The 25,647-nt window shown below is 39.5% G+C and overlaps 1 protein-coding gene across 1 annotated transcript in view; it reads left to right on the top strand.

Moving 5' to 3' along the window:
• SND1 (staphylococcal nuclease and tudor domain containing 1) overlaps positions 1 to 25,647 on the top strand; it is a 418,777-nt gene that overhangs the window by 147,443 nt on the left and 245,687 nt on the right. Inside the window, exon 11 of the mRNA XM_055307416.1 lies at positions 4,986 to 5,075. Coding sequence (XP_055163391.1) covers positions 4,986 to 5,075 — 90 coding nt within the window. The remainder of the gene's footprint in view (positions 1 to 4,985; positions 5,076 to 25,647) is intronic.

Raw genomic sequence — 25,647 nt, 5'->3', positions numbered from 1 at the left:
GTTAGTCCTCCTCTCCTCTGCCTTGCTGCACTTGAGACCATTGGTCATTCCTTCCTTCTCAATTCACTTTCTTTTCTTGGCTTCCAGGGCCTGACACTCTGGTAGTTTCCTCCTGCTCAGCTTACTGAGTGCTCCTTCTCATTCTGCTTTGGCAGATTCCTTCTCTCATTCCTTTTTAATGTTCCAGTGCCTCAAGTCTCAGTCCTCAGTCCTTTTCAAACTCCTAGCTTTAACACCACCTACATACCAGCAGCTGCCAAATGTGTACTGCCAATTTAGAGAGCTTTCCTCCCAGCTCCACCCTGGTATGCCCAGTGTGTCTACTTGGAAGAGCAGCATGTCCAGAACTGAACTTCTGGCCATCTCCTCTAATGACCCCTTCCCTTTGTCCTTCTGCAGTCATCCTTGGCTTCTCCCTTTCTTTGACACCTCTCATGCCATCTGTATGTCAGACTATTTCCCGATTCTGACCACTTCCTACCTCTTTTACTGTTACCTCCTCAATGTAATCTACCACCATTTGCTCCCTGGGTTACTGTCATAATCTCCTCCTTGGGCTCCCTTTGTTCTGCCCTTTCTTTGCCATAGTGTCTGTTATCAACACGGTGGCAAAAGTAGTTTTCTCAAATATTGTCAGCTCTGTGTCTTCATTTCCTCTTTCTCTCCCCTTTTGCACACTGTTGTAGCTACAGCGATGTCTTTGCTGCTTCTTGAACCCACCCGGCATGCTCCTAACTTGGGGTCTTTGCCTTGGTCGCTCTCTCTGCCCTTCTCCAGGTGGCTCTATCCCATGCCTTCTTTAAGTCTTTGTTAAAATGTAATCTGCTCTGTAAGGGCCCATCCTGATCACATGACAACTGTGGCCCAGCACTCCAGCTGCCTCTCATCCTGCTCTGCTTCTTCTGTAATCTGTTTCAATTATCAGCTACTAAGTGTTGGTGCTTTGGCCTATCCCTTTGTTCGTGAAATCTTTTCAGTAAAGAACTGCTTTAGTTTCTCTCTTTTTTTGCCCATGGTTTGTGTTTCAGCCTTGTTTAAGAAATCCTGCAGTGGGATCCCTGGGTGGCGCAGCGGTTTGGCGCCTGCCTTTGGCCCGGGGCGCGATCCTGGAGACTCGGGATCGAATCCCACGTCGGGCTCCCGGCGCATGGAGCCTGCTTCTCCCTCTGCCTGTGTCTCTGCCTCTCTCTCTCTGTGACTATCATAAATAAATAAAATTTAAAAAAAAAAAAAAAAAAAAAGAAATCCTGCAGTATCCCTAGGGCATTAGATTTTTTGACTTTAATTTTTTGGCTCCAGGGGGAGCTAGATAAAATTTGGCCTGCGGTTGAGACCCAAAACTAGAGGTTGAATATAAAGCCTTGATTGGAGGTCTCTTCCATTCCCTTTAAGTGAGCATTGAATGGCAGCTGCTTTTTGGCAACCAGCCAAATACAACTCCTATAAAATTTCCAGGTGGGTCTTTAGATGCTGAGATATGGGTGTTGGGCCTCCCTCTCTAAACCAGTGAGAGGTACAGATAATTGAAGTTATCTCTAATGTGTGAGTCATTGCAGGGCCTACATACAACGTCGTTTCTCAGGATGAACAGTGATTACAGCACATATTGGTGTTGTATCATCTGCCCACCAGATAAAGCAAGGATTCTCTTCTATTTTTATTTCTTTAAAAATATTTCTGTGTAAATTAGAATCTAAACTAGACAGTCCTTTTTAGCAGGCAAGATTCTGCTAAAGTCCTGTTTTCTCAGAATACATTCCATAGCTCAATTGCCTCCTAGAGATTTCAAAGGCTTTTATGTACCTGGTAATTTGGAGGAATTGCTTTTATTTTGTGGTTTCCTAGGGAATTCTAATATCTCTCTTGTAAGATGTTTGCAGATGTCAATAGCTACCATTTCTGAAGGGTTAGAGTAACAAGATCATTCTGTTTTCACTTGAGATACCTTGTTTTCTGCTTGTGCTATTAGTTCTTTCCTAGCTTCATGAGAGACATATAATCAGACTCTGAAGTTAGCCAGTTTTTTATTGGGATGTTTGTTAGTGTACTATCTATTTTCTTCTTCTGAGAACATTTTGGCCTGGGCCAGTTCTGCTGAGTGTCTTTCTTGTTCACATAGGCATTTTTACTCATTTAGGTGTATCTCATCTCATGATCTTCATTTGAATACTTGTTAAAACTGTATTTCTTAGCTTTTGTTCATTGTTTCACAGTCCAGTCAAGTCATACTGCCTTGTGATCTCTGTTGTGTTTCAGAATAAGCAAGGTAAGGTTCACACATTTAGGTTCTGTGACAAATCATGAGGCTGTGCAAAGTAAATGTCAATATTTTGTTCACTTCATTATAATGTTCACTTAGGCTTGTGTAATTACAGCTACTTTCTGTAAATAGAGTGCCTTCCATTGCATGGTGAATATGAATACATTGGCCCTTCTTTATTCCCAAGGGCTGATTCTGTTAATCATTGATTTTGTCTTTATTAAAAATCTTATTCATGGGGATCCCTGGGTGGCTCAGCGGTTTGGCGCCTGCCTTTGGCCCGGGCGCGATCCTGGAGTCCCGGGATCGAGCCCCGTGTCAGGCTCCTGGCATGGAGCCTGCTTCTCCCTCCTCCTGTGTCTCTGCCTCTCTCTCTCTCTCTCTCTCTGTCTGTCTATCATGAATGAATGAATGAATGAATGAATGAATAAATAAATAAATAAATAAATCTTTTTTTTTTTTTTAAATCTTATTCATAAGTGACACCTAGAATCTTCTGTCTGGTAAGCATTCTTACCGTATCATTGAGTGTCATCATAAACTCTGTTTTATGGCTTATAAATATACTTAACTCTCCAGTAGTGACTTGCTATTTTGATTTGGCTGCTTGGATGTTTATAAAATATCCATAATCCTGTACGTTTGCCATTGTGTTACCCAGAACTCCCTCTATCCCAGCAACTCTCATGTATCCTGTTTTCCTCCCCACCGCCACTGCAAAAAAATTAACTTCATGTTGAGGGCCATCCCTTATGAGAAAGTGATTGTGACACCCCAGGACTTAGATTCGAGTGTGGCCATCCACATTGTTCCCATTGCAAGCACATGGAGTCCTACACATCTGAGAAGGCATAGGAACTTGCCTTCATTTCTGAACATGCTTTTTTAACCCCCAAGAAGAGCACTGAGTGCTGGAATGCTGCCTCACCTTGTTGTTACAGTTGTTTTAACCAGAGGAGCTAGAAGGCAGTTGGATGATGAATGTGAAGGTCAGACTCTATATTCTGTGCATTCTCCTAGATATTTTCTTGGTGGTGTCAGTGAACTGAAATGTTTAAATGATGTGTGTGGGCACCAAGTCTTGGTTAGGGTCTAGGAGGAAAAACTTATCCTTGACCTCAATATTGTTATTAGCATTAGTTTAAATATGGGGTATTAAAATGACAAAGTTTCTTAATAAGGAGTAGTTGACTACTTAAGAAAATAATTTGAACACTTGAGTATGGAGTGGGTTATAAAGAGATCTTGTTTTCTCAGGGGTTTAATAGATGGCAAAGGTGAGGCCAGGTGGGCTAAATGTACAGGATGGTAAGTAGCAGTACACCTCTGGATTAGAGGTTAGTCCTTGATTTTTTCCTTTATTTGTGAATTTTCTCCCCAGTATGATCTGGGTCCTGGGGATTCTGAAACCTGTACATGTAGTCCTATTGTTCTAGCATACTTGATTTTTGTATATATGTCATTGTGGATGTTTCTTTTGTAGTTAGTTCATCCAACTATTATTTGATTTGAGCATGTACTATGAGTGGAGGCACTCTACTTGGTTCCAGGGTTACAGAATGATGGAAGTGGAGAGCATCTCTCTTCTTGTGGAATTTAGGGGCTTAGCTGGGGAGAAACCGTAATCAGACCAAGCAATCTAGCTAACATCTCCCTATTTCGTGTAATGGCCTCCAGTCTTCCACATTCCCCATCAAAAGGCCAACTTCTCTTGACTTCTATGCGTGTAATCATGAGTTAGAATATTGGATTCTTCTTTTATCCCCTCTATCCATTCTGTTCATTCATTTCTTGAAATGCTTCTCATATCTCTTTAGTTCCTACCCATTCCGTCTTTGTCAAGTTCCTCTAGAACCTTCTCCCATATTCTCAAATTTACATTGCTTAGAGTAGTAACCTCTTCAGGAAGAAGGCTGGGATTTGTGACATAATCAAAGAATTGTGTTTGTGTTGATATTCATGTGTGTGCATGTTGTGTTGAAATACTATTTATTCCTGCCTCTTTTATTTTGTTGTTTTCTCAACTCTAATTTTCTTCCTAGTTTTTTCTTATCCTGTAAACTCACATTAAGTCAATGAAACCATGTTACCTTGTCAGTGAAACATTTCCTGACTTCTTTCCACTTCCCTGAACTCTGATAGCACTTAGTCCCTAGTCTATATCACACAATTTAGCACTTACTCAAAATTGTTTTGTGTTGCCATTTCGTATCTGTTGCCATGTCATAGCTTTTCTTGTATTACTCTGTTAGTAATACAAGAATTTTGAATCCAGGATTATAACATATATTTACAGAGAGCTTTATGTGGGGCTAAGAGTTGGTAGGTGCTTAATAACGGCTTACAGAATAATAGAACTAGATTCATAGGGTATCTATAAATATTTGAAGGGCCCTAATACTTAGCTGGTTCTATACTACAGTGTATGTAGGTATTTTCCTTGTTGATGAACATTTGGTTGTTTCCAGTTTGGGTAATTACAAACATTCCATTACTTATTTTCAAGTCTGTCATGTGAAAAAGATAATCCTATTCCCGTAAAGCATTTTATTCAAATATCTATTAATCATTTACTGTGTACCTGGCACTTAGCATTTGTGATACTGGGAAGTAGCATATTTCAGATGTATTCCAGTATCTCTTGTTTTATTGGCTGTATTCATTTGTGTGTTTTTTTTTTATGTTTGTTTTTCATTTCTGATAGGACATTTTGTTTTTCTTTTAGGATAAGAACAAGAAACTACGTCCCCTATATGACATTCCCTACATGTTTGAAGCCCGGGAATTTCTTCGAAAGAAGCTTATTGGGAAAAAGGTAAATGATGATGGAAACTTATTTGCAAATGGTTGGGAATCATTTTAAGCTGAGCCTTTGAGATGGAATCCCAGAGACCAACAGATGACACCCCTCCGCCAAGTCAAGCAGAATTACTTTGGTAGGAAGAGGGGCGTGCCTGTGTATCAGGAAGTGGCATCCTGTGGGAGAGATTTAAAATTGAGGCCCTGACCACAGTGTGATTGCCAAAGCTCTCACAGCATGTTCTTTCCAGGGTCCAGGCTCAATTCCAGTTTCAATAATTGCATATCGCCCTGAGCTTCATTTACTTGGCTCTCTTGTTCTCTTCAGCCACCTCCATTAAAAGTCGGTGCTGGGGGATATGCTATTGAAGGAAGGCTGCTGGTTTTCTCTGCCTCCCTTACTTCTGAGTAATAGATTGGCTGTTGAGAAGAGAGGCTCTCCTGGAATGGGAACATGCTTATTGAAATGCAATGTGGTGCATATGCCACCCCCACTTCTTCAGCTTGTCCTACTTCCTATAGCTTCTACTGCAGGGGCTAGGGCAGCCTTGCTGGAGGAGGATTGTGTGGTTTCCCAGTGTTTCCCATGGAACCTGTGGTGTTGTGTGGTGCAGTGACGTTCTGGTCTTGTGCAATGACTCAGAGGCCCTAAGAGTGCATTTCCTTTTGTTCTTAGGGCATGCATTCTATGACCAGCTGCAGAATTTGCCATTTTGGGGGGCTGAGAATGAGCCTCTCAGCATTCCCTATTTTCCCTGACATCCCCTACACCCCTAAATACCCTGGTAAGGTCTGTATCTTTGATTGATAGTCGATGTTGATCTGTTCAAGGAGGGACTGTGATTTGTCTTTTCTGTACTTTGCTTCAGGGAGGATTCTTCTGTGAAAATACCATGTTTTAGGTTGATTTTTCTCCTGTCTCTATAAAGATAAGGCCATTCGGCTATATACCTGGCCTTAGTACATTAATGCCACATTAGCATTCTTTACCTAAATGCAAATTTTTACTGATGTGACAGGTTTGATAAGGCTCTGGCTTTTGAACTAATGCCAAAGTAGTGTATCATAAACATAACCTTTATTATATACCATAGTCACTAGAAATATAAATTGTAGTAAAGAGATTTTAAAGTTGGCATGGGATGAAATTGCTAATTTGAAGTGGAGAAACTAAACTGGATTCCCTAAAAAAATAAATAAATAAATAAACTGGATTCCCTAAAAATGAGTGTTAAATCTCTTCAGGTTCCTTCAGAGAATAGGCTCATTTGTCATTGTATAAAACTTGACAGAATGCTGTATTCATTCATGAAGTGTAGTGCAAATGATGGCTTTAAGCCTCTTTCACTTTCTAGATCTCCTGTTATCTGATCTAATGTTGACATCTCTATTTCACCAGGTTTATATCCTATCACTCATTTGCTGGCTCATAAACAATAGCATAAAAACAAACAAGAATTCCCTCAAAAGTGTGGTTTTCTATGGGAATCCATCCAGAATCACCTTGAGGGGAAGGGAGGGAGCAGCACTTATTTGACTCCTGTGCCGCTGTTTGCGACCTGTGTGTTATGGCATCCACCTGGCTTCCTTCAATGTTGTCCTCACCTAATTCTGTTTCATCCCTGGGAATGTAGAACACAGCATATTGAAGCCGCTGCTGAGTGGTCCCAGAGGGGTAGCCCAGGGTTCTGCTCAAACCCGATGTGGCAGCACTTTGTAAAGACACCTGTCTCAGGATAGAAAGACTGACCTCAAAAAAAAAAAAAAAAAAAAGAAAGACTGACCTCAAGTGTCAGATGTGGTAGTAATTCTTAAGCGATTAAGGTTCCTTCTTGGTGGGAGAAGCCTTGTTTACTGGTTCTTCTGCCTAAGAATTGATTGGATTCAGTTTGTGCTGAGCCCAAGTTTTGTCCCCCATGGTGACATTGTGTAAATGATGAATACTGTATCCCTGTATGGGGGGAGTAGGATGCTGCACAGCTCTGCTGGGCTGGAACATTCCTGATCAGACTGTGCTTCATGACTCACCACCTGAAACCACTTGCCTGTCTTCTGGGCCTGTCAGTTGCAACAGTGAACACCCATGTTTTCTTTCAAGTCTGGGAGCAGGCAGGGCGGTTGCTGTCTCGGGGGTGGCTAGCACATCATTGCACATTTCTGCCAATTCCCTTCAGACCTCTGCAGCTGTTCAGCATGGCACATGGTGATTAAGAGGCACCGAGAGGGAGCATGTGTGCCTATGTGCCTCTGCACGAAAGCTGATTAGGGCAGCCTGTCACAGCTTAATAAGCAAGATAATTTTGGAGGTAAAATCATCTTCTGCCCAGACTATTATTTGACCATCCCAGAGAGTATGAAATGACAGTTTTGAGGAGTTTCTAGAATGTAGAGAAATAGATTGAAAGTAAACTGCTAAGGTGCTTTGTTATATTCAGTGGTTTCCATTTCAGTTATGGAAATTCACTTTGATTCACTCCCAAGATTTATTTCTGGCTAAGTGCTTTAATTAAAGTAACCACACACCTGTCTGAGCCTTGGTTTCATCACTTGTGAACTGGGAATATTATTTGCCTTCCCTCTCTCATGGAATTGTTAATAAGAATCTAGGATGATATTAACCTTTCATGGTTTTCCAGATGCCAGTCAGGTAAGATGTGTTGTTTTGTTTAATGCTGCTTTTCTATAGAATCTACTACAGTCTTATTTTTTCTCAGTTCACCCCCAATTTTTTTTTTAACTGGCTCTGAAGTCAAGAGATGTGAATCAATGTGCAACTAATTTGACACCATCCCATTGCACAAATTTTAGTGGGATCTGGTTAGATGTGGTATCACATTTCCAGCTTCCACAAAATGAGTGGCTCCTTGTGCAGTTTGCATATGTGTAAAAGTGTGTATGTGTTGTGTACAGTGTGTGTTTGTGTGTTCTCTGGTTTGAGGGAGACGTAGAAGGATACGTGTGTATCTGGAAGTGTTTCAGAAGCTGTTGGAATTGCCATAACTGCCTGATAGAATTCTCTTCCCGTCCTCTGTTTACCATCTGCCATCTGTGCTTTCACTAAAATCTTGACTAAGGAATATACATGGTGAAGAACTGTCTTGCTAATTTCTTCTGGGGTTCTTTCTTCATGGCCCTAACATAATAGAATGCTATAAGAAATAGAATCCATGGTAACTTCCCTATGTCTATCAGTTTTGTGGCATGACTTCCTAGGTGTGTATAAGACGATGAGATTGATGTCCTAAAATAACCAGGGCGACAGTCCTCTTGTAGTAACAGGAACAGTGTCTTTCTGTGTATAGATATTTTATTTTTCTTAATGTTTAGAGAAGGTCAGCCCTTTGACAGAAAGAGTTTGTGTGCCTAAATCATTTTTTTTCTCAGTGGCGGAAAGTAATCCTAACAACTGGGAATTTTTTCCAACTGTCTCAATCTCTAAAGTAGAAAGGCAGCCCAGGTGGCTCAGCGGTTTAGCGCCGCCTTCAGTCCAGGGCCTGATCCTGCAGACCCAGGATCGAGTCCCACATCAGGCTCCCTGCCTGGAGCCTGCTTCTCCCTCAGCCTGTGTCTCTGCCTCTCTCTCTGTCTCTCATGAATAAATAAATAAAATCTTAAAAAAAAATAATAAAGTAGAATCTCAAAAATATTTTAAATCCATGTAATGCAACATTTACAAATGACTTATGAATCACTACAACTCCTGCCCCTTAATTGTACAATTTCTATCTCCACGGGAACTGTTGTGTTTGGACTTGTAACTTGCTTGGACAATTGAGGGGTGAAAAATGGATGAGTGGGAGAGATGGAACTGCAAGGAGTGAAAGTGCAGAGAAGCTTCAGCCCTGGCATTATTAGCTTGGTCCGGACTTCTCCTATCTTCAGAATCGTCTGCCCAAAAATGTCTGTGCTCCCTAAGTGTTTTTGGCAGTATTTGTTGAATAAGCAGATTTTGGAGATGACTCGTTTGTAAACTAACAGCCAACTTTGGTTTCCATGCCATCATAATTTGTTCTGTGAACTAGGCTGACTCTTTTTTAGGCACTTAAAATTGAGCGTTTTTTCTTGATAAATGCAGACATATGGGGGAGTTATTGAGCTATAAATAATACTGGCAGTTATTTCAAATTCATATTGCATTAGGTGGTTCTGCTTCTTTGGAAACTTTTCTTTCCTGAAGTTTGTACTTTTGAGGCATGGAGCTCTTTGGGATAGATGGAAATGATCTTTGTGTGCACCAAGATTAAGTCCATCATGTTCAAATCCAAACTCCTGATACTCTATCAGAAAATCTGGACTCCTCCAGTGTTCTGGAAGTACCACTTTTCTGTTGCTGTCAGATACCTCTTTGACACTCCCTCTTCCTTTACCCCCTATTCTAGTCCCTCACCAATTCCTGCTATGTAGATGTGTGTGTTTCCTTTTCCTTCCATTGTACTGCTGCTGCCTTATCTTAGATCCCCTCTTACCTAGACTCCTGGAACCTGCAGCCATTCTTTTTTTCCCACCTTAGTCCATTCTCCACCCGCAGCTAAAAGGGAACTTCACCAATGACAGTCACATCATGCTCTTCCATTGCCTGACTTTTGACTCTCTTTGCTTCCTGTGGCCTACAAGGTCCAGTATAATCTAGTTCCAACCTGCTTCTCAGAAAGAAGCCCTTACCCCTTCTCTCATCCACTTACTAGCCACCTTTCTTGCTGCCCTTAGGTTTCTGAAATGCATTCTGTTCCCACCTCAGGGCTTTTGCATTTGCAGTTTCTTCTGTTGTCCTCCTTTCCCCTTATTTATCTTAACAGTCATCTTTCAGATTCAATTTAAACATGACTTCCTGGGGGAAGTTGTCCCAGAACAACCCACCCCTTCCAGTAATTTGCACAAAATTTTTCACATCTTTTTTTTTTTTTAAGATTTTATTTTATTTATTCATAGAGACAGAGAGAGAGAGAGGCAGAGACACAGGCAGAGAGAGAAGCAGGCACCATAGAGAGAGCCTGACATGGGACTCGATCCTGGGTCTCCAGGATCACGCCCTGGGCTGCAGGCGGCGCTAAACTGCTGCGCCACCGGGGCTGCCCAGTTTTTCACATCTTAATATATTTGAGAGATTCTGTGTTAATCCCTCTCTCTCTCTCTCATTAGATTCATTATATTAGGCCAACTGGGGCCCACGTCTGTTTTGCTCACCACCCCAGGGCTCAGGACATCTAGTTTAGGATACACAGTAGGTGCTCAATAAATTTCTTCTAAATTAATTAGCTCTGGGGAAAATGGGAGCACTGGGATGAAGGCTGTGTGGATCCAGATAAAGATCTATTAAAGGAGCTAGAAATAGGCTCTACCTGATTTGCCTATAGTTAGCCAGATATGGAAGAAGCAGCATGAGGTTGTCTCAAGTCAATCTGGAAATGGCTGATAGTATGTAAATGATCTTCCCTCTCTTCTGGGTTAATGTGCTTTAAGAACTGGTTGGTGACCCGACTACTGTTAATAGCCTTGTTTTCTTGGGATGCCAGCTATAGAAGATGTTGTTCATTTGCGATTTGGTGAACACCTCTGTATGATTTTCATGCCATTCCAATTTGTACTGTGAACTAGACAGGCTATTAAGACATTTTACATAATGCTCATTTGAGCTTAACAGGGTCAGGGCTGTCATTTATTGAATTGTCTCTCCGTGGTAAGCACTGAATATTTTCACTTCTATTTCATTTTACTTAATTTTCACCTCCATCCCAAGATATATGTATCATTCCTATTTTTATAGGTAAAGAAACTGAAGCTTATAGAAATTGCTTTATCCAGGTGTCTATGCTTTTAATTGCTATGCTAAATTGAAGGCCATCTAGAAAGGCCCACCCATGTTGTGTTTATTGAATAATATAGATAGCCAGGGTCACGCTCCTTTTTGGGATCGTGTCAGTTCTTCTATATAACACATACCTTATGTGCTATAAGAAGTTGATTCTCGGGACACCTGGGTGGCTCAGCGGTTGAGCATCTGCCTTTGGTCCAGGGCGTGATCCCAGGATGCTGGATTGCCCACATCGGTCTCCTTGTGGGGAGCCTGCTTCTCCCTCTGCCTGTGTCTCTGCCTCTCTCTGTGTGTCTCTCATGAATAAATAAATAAAATCCTTTAAAAAAAAAAGTTGATTCTCCTTAACTGTATTGTCTTGGTTTACAGATATCAGCAGGTGGTAAGAGCACCATAGATCAGTCCTCAGAATGCCTTCAGCCCTCTAGACATGATCTCATTAGTCTTTGAGATGTCCCTGTGAAGTGATGTTTCATCAAATTGTTCTTCGGAGAAACCTGTGTCAGATTACATGTTCTTCTGCTAGTTACACCGACAGTGTGAGGTCATGGGTAACTTTGCTAATAAGCCAATGTTGAAGCTTGATTTCCTTTTCTCTTTGATCTCTTGGCATAGGTGTGGCTTGGGAGCATTTGGGAAAAAAGAAAGGTCACATTGCTTTTTTATGTTGGCCCAGAGCCAGGGAGAGGTTGAGGAGCATTCTCAGTACTCATTTCGCCTTGCAAAGACAGATCTCTGAAGGTACCTGGAATGACATTCCTTAGCAGAAGTGGTTTTTCACTCAGCTTATGAAAGCCTTTGAGGGGCCAGGAGCTCTCTTGAGGAGGAACTCCTTCACTCCTTGCTGGCTATTTAGCAGGGCTGTCCTTTTCCTTAAAAACACTTCTAAGTTCTGTCTTTCGTATTGTATTACTTAATCAGTTGCATTAAGTGCAAAGCTGGCAATCTAGGGATTTTTGTTCTTAATACCTCTGATGTATTTTAGTTTGTTTTTTTTAAAACATTTCCTTTGTCATCTCCACATTTTCTACTTGATATTAATTTGATCCCCTCACGCTATGGAAAAGTTCTTTGATCAAAACAGGCCCTAAGGTTGTGAATGCATTGTGATTTAAATTGACAGGTTTATACAGGATTGCTTGTCCTTGTCTTCTCTGTGCCAGCTCTTACCATCAGTGAGGTTGTACATTTTTTGAATAAATGACTATAGATATTTACCAAATCAAGAGATGTTTCGAATGGCTCATAATTTCTGACCATGCCTTTTTTTCTAGTAAGACTTCACGCACTTAGACATGAGGGCAACATGTCAGTATGCACTGAAGACCAGGAGTCATCTAGATGCCCTTTATCTTGTGGGTTTGGGGAATGATCGTTGACCCCTTCATTCCCTCATCTGGTGAAGGTAATTAGCAAAACTGTAGAGTTGTCTGTTTCTGGAAATTTAGCTGTTCTGGGCAAGGTAGCTTTCTGCCTCCTGCCACCTAAATGCTCTTTTTGGTAATGAGCTCTTGAATGTTTTATCTGCAGATTGTGAAAAGTATTTCTGCGCCTTAGGGGCCTTCAGGGTTTTGAGCTGAGCACATTGCTCCTTGGTGAAGTGTAGTATTTGTATGATGTATATTGTAATATCCTCTTCAGAAAGCATCTCTAAGTTAAATGAAGAAACTAAAACCGTCAACTGCATTCCTGGAAATTTCTGCATGCTCACCTGTGGGAAATGATTCACTAGCTACAAGAATCCTCGAGATTCTCATATCTCTGGGTAATATTCATATATTACATTGCTTATTATTAAAGACTTTCTTCCCTGGACTCCCGAGTTGCTCGAGGTTTTCTGGTGATAGTTCTTAGGTTTTAGAACATGATTTGTAGTCAGGCTCTCCTCAGCCACCCTCTCCTGATCTTTCCAGCTAGGTTTCTGAAATGTCGTCCTTGGGGCTGGAACTTTCCATGCTTATTCTCTGCAAACTAGGATTTTATTTTAGGGGGAGATTTGTGCTGAATCAGCTCAGCTGTGTTTGGGGGTAGGGAGAGGACAGGCTTTTTTTTCCCTCTTTAAAAATAACTCTTATATGCCAAAAACCTTACAAAATGTGCTGAATTGCAAATCTTCGAACTTCCTATACCTTCTGGTTTATAGAGAATAGATTCCTTTGCACTGGGTTCTGTGATGGTGTATAGAATATCTTATGTTCTAGAAAGGTGTAAGGTGAGACGGTACAGATATGCTCAGTTGGAAAGGAAACTTGACTTTGCTATCTTTTCTTAATATTTTTTTTTCTCTAATAGTTTCATCTTCTTCAAAGGACCTATAGAGAGTACATACAACTTTTCTAATAAAAAATCCTAAAAAAAAATCTTGTATGTTTGCAAAATAACACATCATTCAGAATCAATGAATTAAATTTTTAAGCACCGACTTTCTAGGATTGCTTTGATTTCTTTCTGTGTGACCTCTGCTTTTTTTATATTTAGAGAGTTAGGCATATTCTTCTGTATTTCTTCTACAAGGGTATGAACAACCTGTGCATGTACAAGAAGGGGGCATACACAAGTGTCTATTGGCTCTAACGTGGAAGTTCTGTCAACTCTTCACAGCTTGTGATAGAAATTAAGAAACCTCTATCTTCATACTTGGGGCCATGTAGTTGTAAGCTCCTTGTTTTAGTATGTTTAAAATCTGAAATTTTTTGGTGTTATCTGAACAAGTTCTTTTATTGTTACCTAGAACTGCCTTCTTGCTTTTACTTGTTTGTTACCTTTTCTCTGACAAATTTTCTAAAGTGCTGCAATTCTGTCTCTTGGGGATGGTTGACTTGCACAGTCTTTCCTGGTGTTTTCATGATGATAGGTATAGTGGGCTGAACAGTGTCCCCTCATAATTCGTGCCCATTTGGAACCTCCGAATGTGATCTTATTTGGAAATAAGGTCTTTGCAGATTATAATTTAAGTTAAAATGAGATCATACTGGATTGGGATGGGCCCTATACCCAGTGACTGGTACCCTCATCAGAAGGGGATGGGACACAGAGACAAACAAAAGTCCACATGACAATGGAGGTGACTCAGTTAGCAAGTCCAGGAATGCCAAGGATGACCAAGACCCACCAGAAGCTAGGAAGAGACAAGGCCAGTATAATGACTTGATTTCAAACCTGAAATATCCAGAACTGTGAGAATGAATTTTTATTATTTTAAGCCAACCAATTTGTGGGATCTTGTTACTGCAGCCCTAGGTAGGTGGTACAGTAGGTAAATAGGTTAGCTGCTTCATGTATCTGGCCACTTGGCTCTTGGTCGGAGTTCTTGTTTATGAGTTTGTATTTTGATCAAAAGCTCCTCTGCACAATTGATCCATAGGACCAAAGTGTTTGAATGTGTGACGTTCTTTCACCTATGATCCCCTGTTTGTTTTTCTTTTTATATTTGTGTTTATTCTTTTGTCATTACTTTTTTGGGTTTTAGCATTGTTTTAGCATTGCCAGGCCAGCTGATGATTGCTATAGAGTAATTGATAGACTTGAGAGCATGTTTCTAGTTTTGTCAGTAGGCTCACCCTCACACTTGTGCTATTTCTCTTCCTTGGAGGATGAATTCTGCTGTCCACTTAAGAAGGCTGCCATAGTCAGTCCCTCTATCACTTCTACTTCAGTAATTATTAGCATTTTGAAATATGGCATGCTCTGGAAGGGAATTATTCCTGGCAATAGCTTTTGATGAACCATGCTCATACCATTCAAGGGTGATGAATAGAACATTAGGAATAATTACAAGTCTGGAGCACCATGTCTAACGTTTTGCCTGCAGAGCTATGTGTGAATTTCCTTCTGTAACTATAGGAATCTCAGGTTTTGTCTTCAGTCAGACCTCTTTGAGCAAGGTATTTTTTCTGCAGTTTTGCCTTTTCTCCCCTTCTGGCTTCAGCAGGTGTTTGGACTGGGCTGTGCTGGGCAGATGAGCAGGTAGTCTTCTTGTGAAGACGAAGGTCAAGTAGATTTATTCTCTCCAAGGACTCAATCCCTAAAGCTTTGGTCATACCTAATCACTTGATATGCTAAGAAGGCCAGAGGTGGTAGCCTAGTGAAATCAAGTCATTTTTATTCATTTAGCAGATATTTTTTGGGCAACTACTATGTGCCATATTTTTTTCTAGGTATTGGGGATAGAACCTTCCAAAACACCTGATCTCTTGGAATTAATGTTTTAGAAAGAGCACGTATGGTTATTAGGTACCCTTAATGGAGGTGAAGTAAAGATGAATAAAAATGTCATTTGTGTTACAAGTTGCTTACAGTCTAACTGGAGCAAGATTACATCAAAATATGTGAAGTTGAAAAGGAACAGATATGAATAACTGGTAAAATAACAGAAAAATGTGTCTTTGGCAGTACTGGATTAATATTAATGTGGATTGTACAGATCATAGTTATCTTTCAGAAACAGGAGAGGTGTCACCTTCTGTGTGACCTTGTGTACTTACTGGCTTCAGCTACTGCACATGCTGCTGATTGTTATATACGAATATTTTCACTCATAACTTCTTTCCGTTCCTGCAGATCTGTTTCCAGCTGCTGACCACTGGGTACTCAAATACAGTACCCAGTAAATAGGTGACATCTGTTAGGTCCAAAATGTAGCTCATGGCCTCCATATGATTTTTCTTCCCTGCCCACAAACTGCCTTGGGTCCCTTTAATCTTAAATAAAGTCTCCCTGCCCACTGTCCTGAACTTTAGTGTCCACACTCTGCTCATCCTAAGTTTGCCTCATTTTGCCTTGGTTGTCTCTTTCAGATCTTCCTTTACATGGTACTTCCAGTGACTTTTAGTCTGTTTACTCCTTATATCTCAATTTACTAATTGCAACTCCACCTTAGGTTGGTCTGCTCCTTCTGATCTTTACAGTCTTTCACATTGCTGTCAGATTGCTTTCTACATGCATACTCCTGACCCTTTCACAAACTCTGGGGGTCCCCAGATGCCTGCAGAAAAGCCTCTCATTCCTTAAATGAACATAAAATCAGAGGAAAGGCAGTGTGTGTAAAATATCATAATGTCCTTTAAAGATCTTGCTTTCATTTCCCGTCTTCCTTCCTACTCTACCTACCGCCCATATGTCACAAAGAACTTCTCCCCATTCCATGGACAGGGCCCATCCTTTTCACAGCTTCTTACCTTCACACTTGTTTTTTTATAAGAATCTTACCACTGTCCTGTATTCCTGGATCCCCGTGTGAAGTCTAGGTTCTGTCTTCCTAGTATACCTCTGTGCCTACTTTTCCAGGAGCAGTTCCTAGTTCTGAGCCCCCACCCCCAGTCATGCAGGACAAAGAACTAGTCTTTTCTTCAGCTCTTGGTCCCTAATGTCAGGAATCAGGTTTGATCCCTATTAAGTCTTCACAGAAAAGATGGGATTTGGTAAATGGTACCTAGAAGGTCTTAAAGATTGGGGATATCTAGATATTGAGGAGGGATACAGAGAGCTCACCCTGTAGTTCTAACCTAGGGAGCTGGTTTCCTTATCACCTGCTTTCTTTAATTATCTCATTCTGGTAAAGACTTTGAGCCTGACTTCAGTGAAACTTTAGGCATAGCAGTCTGAGAGACAAATGAAGTCATTAAAAATATGTTGAATAAGTAAGTTTTTCTCTTGGTTTTCTGTATATGGATTGTGACTATGAACTTATCTCTTCACCAGATCAGTGGTAGTATGCTCGATGCCTGTGTGGTCCACCGCTCACTATCAGGTTGCTCTTTGAAGTCTTCGCATGGCTGCCTGAACAGTCTCTCCTTAGTGCTAGAGGTCTGCTCTGCGGCTGTTATTTCTGTGGCTTTACTTCATAATCAAAAATGTGCAGCATCTGTAATTTATTCTCTTTTAAGATGATCTGACAAATTTAGTGGGCAAAACTATTATTTTTTTACTTGGATCTCTATTATTTCAAAGCTCTAAATGACAGAAGCTTGATGGCCCCCCACTACTCCCTGCTGTTCCCATCCCCCCTGACTTGGAGTTCATAAGGCCCCTATTCTCCAATAATAATCCGAATGAATTGGAAGTAAGTCACTGACTTGCTCCACTTTGCCATTTCAGCAATGTATAGGGTACCTTTTAGCCTGGCAGGTTGCTTTTTTTTTTTTTACACTTTTTTTTAATATATATAAATTAATTTTTATTGGTGTTCAATTTACCAACATACAGAATAACACCCAGTGCTCATCCCGTCAAGTGTACCCCTCAGTGCCCGTCACCCATTCACCCCCACCCCCCGCCCTCCTCCCCCTCCACCACCCCTAGTTCATTTCCCAGAGTTAGAAGTCTTTATGTTCTGTCTCCCTTTCTGATATTTCTCACACATTTCTTCTCCCTTCCCTTATATTCCCTTTCACTATTATTCATATTCCCCAAATGAATGAGAACATACACTGTTTGTCCTTCTCCGGTTACTGTGGCCAAGTTCAAAAAGGGTGTTGCCTGAGTTCTCCTCTGGGATTTTGATGGAATCTTGTCTCACATTTAGATCTTTCATCTATTTTGAGTTTATCTTTGTGTATGGTGCATAGCCTGGCAGGTTGCTACTGAGCCCAGCTCCTCGGAGCTTGGCAGGCTTGACCTTGATGCATGGTGGAGTGTTGTGAAAGGAGAGGCCAATTAAGCATCTGACTTATATACCCACTAGGCCAGATTTCCACCATCCCTAAACCTCTGGCCCTTCTTTATTTTTACCCCTCTCTCTTCCCCCCCAAAAAAGGTGGGAGAAGGGAAGAGAAAATAAGGAATGAAAGGAAGGAAGAAAATGACAGAAATGGCTTGAGCACCAGTTAGAAATTAGGTGAACAAGTTTGATGAAACGTACCACTTGCAGCTGGAGAAGTTCTTTAGTTTTCTGGCCGAATCCTAATAGCTAAGAGATGTAATCTTAAGTATTGGTTTGAGTATTTGCGAAACCTCTTGTTTCTTTATTTGTAAATGGGGTACAGTGTTTTGACAGCTGTGATTCTTTCAGGGTGCATTTAGGGGGGAATAGAAGCAGAACACTGTTAGTAACTTTTAGGCAAGGCAGAAAGGAACTGTTTTAAGTTCTTTAGAGTAGAAATACCAACTAGTGTCTCAAATGCAGACCTCCAGGCTTGCCCACAGTTTATCAGCCCATGTTACAGTGAAAAGGTAGGACCTTTTTGTGACCTCAGAGGCAAGAAAGATACACAGCTGAAGATTGTGTATGTTCATGTTCTTACACTAGGGATGAATTCCCTTCTTTCAATGTTACTTGTTTTCTCAAATTGTGAAATGTGAAGTAATCTATTTTCTATTCTCTAAATAGATAATCTTACTAAAAAAATCCAGAAAGTCTCAATTAGTCATCCTAGTATCTCTAATCAGACTCTGATATGACAACATTTACTGATAAATGTGATCTTTCCCAGTTAAGACTCTGGGAGAGCCACATTAAGAAGCTGGCAGATTTCCATGGCCTGAACTGGCTTCACCTCACAGGATGGGTTAAAGGTAGAAAAACCTGGGTGTCTGGAGCCCCAGACCTGAAGTGCATCTTGTCCTAACTCCATGGATTCTTCAATATTAGTCCTTAGTTTCCTTATGTGTAAAAGGGGAGTGGACTGGCAATCTCAAAGATCTGTTCCTAAATCCAGTAGTGAAGATTTTTTGCTCTGTTAGCACAGATTGACCTATATGATCCTTTTTCATTTCTGAAAGTTTAATCTTTTGCTACAAAGGTTTATTTTAAATGTCAATAAATGTGAATACCTGTGGTGTAGTAGACAAAATGATAAGATTTGAGGAGGATAGGTGTATAGATGTGTGAGACACACAAACCTGAATCATGTGACCACTAAATGATTCTTTGTACTTACTAAGAACATTGAATACAGGACTGTTTGTTGGGGGTGCTATAATACAATTCTTTACCACCTCTTTCTCCCTCCCCAAGAGAACGCTAGGAGATTGAATTCATTCTTTTCCTACTTTTGCTTCTGTTACTGAGTTGTAATCAGAGCATCTTTTACATCTTTCCAAATGAAATGTTTATGGTTGGGGTTACAGTCTGGTTTCCATTGAGGCAGGGGTCTCTTTTCTCCTTTTCTAAGACTTATGTCTTTAAATGATTTTCACCCTTTTGAGAGCTGGTGTTTGTTTCCTTCCATCAATTCATCAATTCACTGAATTTTGAAATGATGACTTTAGGAGCCAAATCCATCAGAATGATTGATTCCTTGACATCCGCCTGGCACTTTTCCACACTTTCACATTGTCCACCAGTTTGCCTCATTGCCAGTGGTGTTGCCAGCTGTGTAGAACAGCAGCATGTGGTTTGAACTCCCCATGTATGAAGTTTTTGAAGATGAAAGACAAAGATGAGTGGTATTGCTGCTCTTCTGTTTTTTTCTGTTTTGGTAGTCACTAACCCTAGCTTTCTGAAAGGAAAATGGTAACAGGATCACTAAGTCTAGGTAGTCTTAACTATTTTCTCTACCACCAAGGGAGTGAAAATGGTATTGATAGTCTTTATTCCTCCCTTTACAGTCACAAAGTCCCTCTTCCTTTCCTTTTCTCTCTCTCACCTCCTTGTTTTCCTTCCTCAGTTTATTCTTCCTTTTCCCTTCCATCTCTCTGCCTTCCAGTTTTGCTCTCTCTCTTCACAGGTGCTTAGACCTTCAACACGAACAACTTCAAAATTCTTAGCTTGTAGTAGCTCTCATTTTCCAGTACACACACCCCATCTGCCATACTGTCTGACTTGGCCGTTGCAGTGGATCCCTGGGACCTTTCTGGCCTTAAGAGGAAAGAAGTGATTTGCTAAATGTCATTTTTTCTTGTTTCTGTACTTCCTCTCAGCAGCATGAAACTTGGTTCAGTACCAAAGTTGATAGAGCATTTGCTTCTATCAGAAGAATTTTCCAGGATTGATAATATTGTGCTTGATTTAAAACTCCTGAGTATTTTCACTGTTGTTTCTTACTGTTTTTGGCAAAGGGAAAACATGAATGAAGAAGTAATTGTCAGTTATTTTTTTTAGTCTAGATTTTCCCTCCCCAAGGGATTCTAGTTGAATGCGCCAGGGTATTTGTGTCCTTGCTAGGTGCTCTAATGACCCCTCGGCTTGCTGCTGCCCCAAGTAGAAGTACTGTGTGAGGTGCTTGTATGTTGTAGTGGCCTAAGAAAAGAGTAGTATTTGGATAGCTTCAGAGTATTTGGGAATCCTGTTTTCCTTGCATGGCATAGCCTCCTGGAATTCACATTCAGGTTTGTTTCTTCATTGACTCCATGTCAGTATCCCTGTGTGTCCAGGGTGGTGAGTAGTAGTGCAGGGTTGATGGCTTTGGCTCCTTGTTTTTTTCCCTTTCAGAGAGTACACTTTGCATTGGTGTGATTTCCATGACAAGGCAAAGATATTTCCCTTACAGGATTTTTTAAATTTAATTTTTAAACAGTCAGGAAGCCATAATTTAAAATATTTTTATGGTTTTATTTAACATAACAAGTTCCTTACTTTTTTAAAAAAATAGATGTAGATACCCTTTTTAGAAAGCACATATATGGATAAAGCAGTGATTCTTTTTTTATTTTCTCCTAAAGATTTTCATAGTCAAATCAAGAAACTAAATGCTTTGGTTGCTTCATTTGCTGAAATAGACATTTTAAAGTCATTTGGCAAGAAAGCCAATATGGAAACCTAGAATATTTTTTGACAGACTATTGTATAAAATAGGCAGACGTTTAAATTAGTTAACATATCTTTTATGTTTTAGACACTTTTATTTACTAGGAAACTAGTAACCTTGATTTAAGTTTTTCTCTTTTTGGTGTGGTGTTCCCTTCTTATTTTAATCATTTTGAGTAGGTAATCTGTTTCATTTGGTTCAAAACTCAAATCTTGATAAAGGGTATACGGTTAAAGAGCTCCCTTCTATCCTATTCTAGTCCTTTGCTGATTCAGTTTCTTCTCAAACAACCATTATTACTACTTCCTTGTGAATCTCTCCAGAGATATTTTAAGGTCTATATAGGCAGATGTTTGTGGCTGGGTGGATATTCTTCTCCCTTTTTGCACAAATGCTAGCATCATAAATACAGTTAAAATTTTGTATGTATAACCAAAAATAGTATCCTTGCATTTGTATCTCATTTTTATGTGCTTAAAAGTACTAAATGGTTGTCATTGTTGATCTGCACAATTTAGGGAAGGAAAGCTTACAGATTTCCAACAAAATTTCAGCCTAGTTTTCTATGTGGCCATAATTTTCTGACTTGAAAATATAATTATGAATTCTGCTAATATGGGTAATCTTGTCCATTCTATCTTGGTTTTGATACTGAATTTTGTTTTTGCTGTTGCATTTCAAATAACATTTACTGCCCATTTTTGTCAGTCGCAAAAGCAACAGTGATTGTTCTATTCTAAAAAAAATGTTTTTGAAAAAAAGAAAAATTAAAGCAAAAGGAAACAACCACCCAGGGATAGCATCTGTTAATACTTGAGTGTAAATATTCCAATCTTTTTATGTATTTGGGTATTTGCATAATTTTCAACTTAGCTAGTAATTATATGGTACTTACTGTTTTGTAACCTTCACTATGATGGTTTCCCTATGTCATTAGACTTCTACATGAGGTATTTCTATCATTTAATATCAAGTGAATGTTTAATCAATATCCTAATGTTGGCTATTTGTAGTGGTTTAGCATATGGACTTTGGAGCCAAACAGACATGGGTTTGAATCTCTGGGGTAGTATTACCTAACTCAGTCCTGTCATGAGCATTAAGTGAGATAATGTATGTTTAGCATTTAGTGCAATGCTCGGCATATTGTAAAAAATTAATCGATAATAGCAAACTACGGAGTCAGGGCTTAGGAAAATTAAGAACAAAGAGCAATATATAATATGACAAATAAAATGAGCTAGTTTTATTCTGTGTCCTGGTAAGGTTGGTTGTGAGAGAGAGAACTGAAAAGGGAACACTGGGGGAGAGAGGAGGAACAGAGAGTAAATGCTTTTGAGGGACAATAGCTAGCTAGTTAGACAAAACCAGTCTAACAAGATTATAGTCTGTTGGTTCCTCCTCTTCTTAAGATTGTCTTTTTGATCTCCAGGTGTTTATTGGCCCTGACTTGAGTCGGCCCTGATTGGGGTCACCCAATTGAGAGAGGAAGTGGGAGTGGGCCTGGGTAAGGAAGAAGCTTGGAGAGAACTCTTAACATCCTGTTTCCTTCTTTTCTGAGAATTCTGGTACGTTTTTCACAGCCTGATAGAGTTCCCATGGGAACTGACAGGAGATCTGATGAGAATTTAATTTACTGTGACCCAAAGGAAGGGAAATAAAGAGCCAAGTATGCCCCATGCAGCAATTCCCCCACCCCCTTCTTTCTGAAATCCCAAACTTGAAGCTCAGGTTTGAGATGTTTCCTCCTAAACTCACCTATCCAATCAAACTGATCATCAGTCAGAAGTAAACATTGGCTACCCTGCTTTTCAGTTCCCCAAATGAAAGCTCAATTAAATATTTCAGAATATTTCAAAATATTATTTATTTGCAGATTTGACACATTTACTTTTAAATGTTGAATTGCAGAGTAGTTATTCATTAAGTTTGCGTTAATACTTTGAAGCAGGTTTGTTTCTAATTCCATAGACAATACATTTTGTTCACAGTACTGCACCTGATACTTCCGGGGAGAGTTTTGTTATGATTTGTATTACAGAGTGATGATTTTTGGTTGCTCACATCTTAGGCAGCACTTAAGCAATTAAGGATTTACCCTGGTGCTAAGTATGGGGTATATTGCAAACAAAATGAAGTAGAAATGCTGGTTTATTTTTTTAAATATAGGTAAATTGGTTCTACAGATAGAATATTGATTATACCGTCATTTTTCCATAGTGTCACTTGTGCTGTGTTGATTCTAAATGACATCCTTTTGGGGCAGTCTCGGTGGCGCAGCGCCGCCTGCAGCCCAGGGCATGATCCTGGAGTCCCTGGATCGAGTCCCACGTCAGGCTCTCTGCATGGAGCCTGCTTCTCCCTCTGCCTGTGTCTCTGCCTCTCTCTCTCTCTCTCTCTCTGCATCTCTATGAATAAATAAAATCTTAAAAAAAAATTTAAAAAATGAAACATTTAAAAAAATAAATGACATCCTTTTTATAATTAAGTGCAAATTAACCAAAATTTTGATTGAAATAAATGACCAGATTTTATTTACATCCTCAGCATTTTTATCATTTGTTGTCACAGAAGAATTATCTGCCAGTTTGAATGTGTCATAGAAAGATGGTTATAGAAAGCTTCATTTTTTAAGGAAAGCAGTGAGGTTTTATTTTGTTTTTATAAACATTTAAGCCAAGTTCCCAGATTGTAATTAAATCTGTTCTCTCCTTGGTCAGTGGACACAGAACAAGTGTTAGATGCCACCTCTGTGGTTGCCCTCATGTTATCTGAAACTTCAAAAGCCTGCTTCTTTTAAGATCTAAGCCAACTTAGGTTAGGATTCTCTTTGGCTAGATAGCCTAGAATCTGAATTCCCATCTTCATTCATTTTCACTGTGTTAATCACTTTATCTGGTTTTATAGTCCCTTTGCTAGAGCTAGCATTCCCACTGCTAGGAAAAGATGAAGGATTCCTTTGCGGTTTCTGCAGATACAAATCTCTTTATGCATTCCCATTTTTCTTTATTTAAGTTTGCTTTAAAAATTGGTTGAGGAATGGAGTGTCTTCATTTTGGGTAGTTCTAACCATCTTGCTGATGTTTTTCATCCTCTTCCCTTAGTTCTTAAATTTGAAAGTTTTCTAAACTTCTAATCTTGACCTTTTTTTTAATTAACCCCATTAGCTTACATCTTAGGTTGTGATTTGCCAAATATTTTATCTGTCTTTTGGGTGGGAAAGGGAGAATATGTTCTATAGTTACCATTTAGCTTTAAGTTATTTTTGAAAATAAGGAAGTGGGAACATGAGCACTGAATAAAAATCAGTCAGTTGATTACAAGACCTACATACAGCCAGGGAATCTAGTCTCCCGTTGTCCGTGACATACAGCTTACTGCTTTTCAGGAATGTCACTAATGTTACCTTAGACTACACCTTACCTATGATGATCTCTTGCTTTTCTTCTGTGGTTACTTTTTTTTCTGGTTATAAAAGCAGAGTATGTTCATTATAAGTTTGGAAAGTACAAAGGAAAAATAAAAGTATTTTAAATTATTGTTAACGTTGGGATTTTTTTCTTTAACTTATATTTCTTTTGGAATCAATCTGTATGGCCTTATTTTTTCAATTTACTGTATAACCTGAACATCTCCCTACATCCTTCAACGAACTTTTAATGTAATAATTTCAGTGATTATTATGTTATTCCATGATTGTATGATGATTTATTACACCATTTGATTCATCTTAATTTTTTAGACCTATGGCAGTGTGGTTTTATTTTAGGTTTTGATAAACAAGCTATACTATATAATAGAATCAAATAAATTTCCTGAGCATACAAAATCACAGACTTTTACATTTGGGAGGATCCAAATTTTAGAAGAGTTATTCCTGTCTATTAATTGATGGCATTGAGTACTTTTTTAGGTAAGATTTGGTCATTTAAGAAGTGTATTCGTTTTCCTGCACTTCAGTCATGTGCATTTCATCTCATTCAGAAAGTTAACTTGGTGGTTGTGTCAGGAGCAGCTAGAAGTTTTGGCTTTATTTTATTTCCCATGAAATTGTCTAAACTTGTTTGGTAATTCTGTATTTGGCAGTATATTTTAAATATCACCGTCTGCGTAGGCTGGTCTTTCAATGATAAGATTAATTTATAGCTCAAAAGATTAATGAGTGAACCAACTGCCATGTTCTTGAGATCACATCTCATGAACAGAGAGAGATAGAGATTTTTAATAGCACAAGAACAAAAATTCTTTACATGCTAAATTGTGGAGGAGAGTTCATTGGGTCCTTCTGTTTATCCTTATACCACTATGCTGTGGAAGAATTTCTCATTAGTTTTTCCATTGTGGTAAAAGGTCAGCTGATAGGAAGAGCATCACATAGAAATTACCATACGTGACCCATCAGGGAGAGATATGTTGCCGTGTGTACCAAGGATGTAGTCAGAGAACCTGAGTAATGAAGACATAGGTGGCCTTGAATCCTGATTCACTTTAAGTCCAGTTCACTTTAAGCAAGTCGAGTATGTGCAAGAAAACTAGAAGCACACACAGCTGGTGAGACGGTAAAAGCTTGTAGAGATTGTAATTTTTGGAAGACTCTTTCCATATGTTGTATCATTTTTTTTTTTGGCATCCTAAACAGTGGTGCTGTGTTGTTTGTCCTAAGCAAAGGACCTGTTGTGAGGAAGTTTGCGTTCCTGTGAAGTGGCTGCTTGCTTGTTTAATTATTTGGACCATCCCCTGAGACTTAGGCACCAAAAGATTTCTTCCTTTTTACAAAAGAGTAGCTTTTGTAAAAAAAAAAAAAAAAAAAAAAAAAAAAAAGATGAATTTGGTTGAGGTTCTCTGAACTGGTTAGATTAGGAAATTAAAATAGTTATTTGATTCTGATAGCTTAGTTGTGTTTGTTAGTGATAAGTCTTCTGCATATGCTATCAGTTGCTTTCTGAACTGGTTCTGAAGGCACTTTATGGTATTACAAAAAGCAAGATTATTGTTATATAAGATCTTATTAAAGTGGTTTTCCATGCACTCTCTCCTAGGGCTTCAGTCTCAAAAGTGTATCGTCACGGACAAATGAAATATGGTATACC

This window comes from Nyctereutes procyonoides, unplaced genomic scaffold, assembly GCF_905146905.1.
Source record: "Nyctereutes procyonoides isolate TBG_1078 unplaced genomic scaffold, NYPRO_anot_genome, whole genome shotgun sequence".
In the NCBI taxonomy this organism is placed as follows: domain Eukaryota; kingdom Metazoa; phylum Chordata; class Mammalia; order Carnivora; family Canidae; genus Nyctereutes; species Nyctereutes procyonoides.
This window is presented reverse-complemented; position numbering and strand designations above follow the sequence as displayed.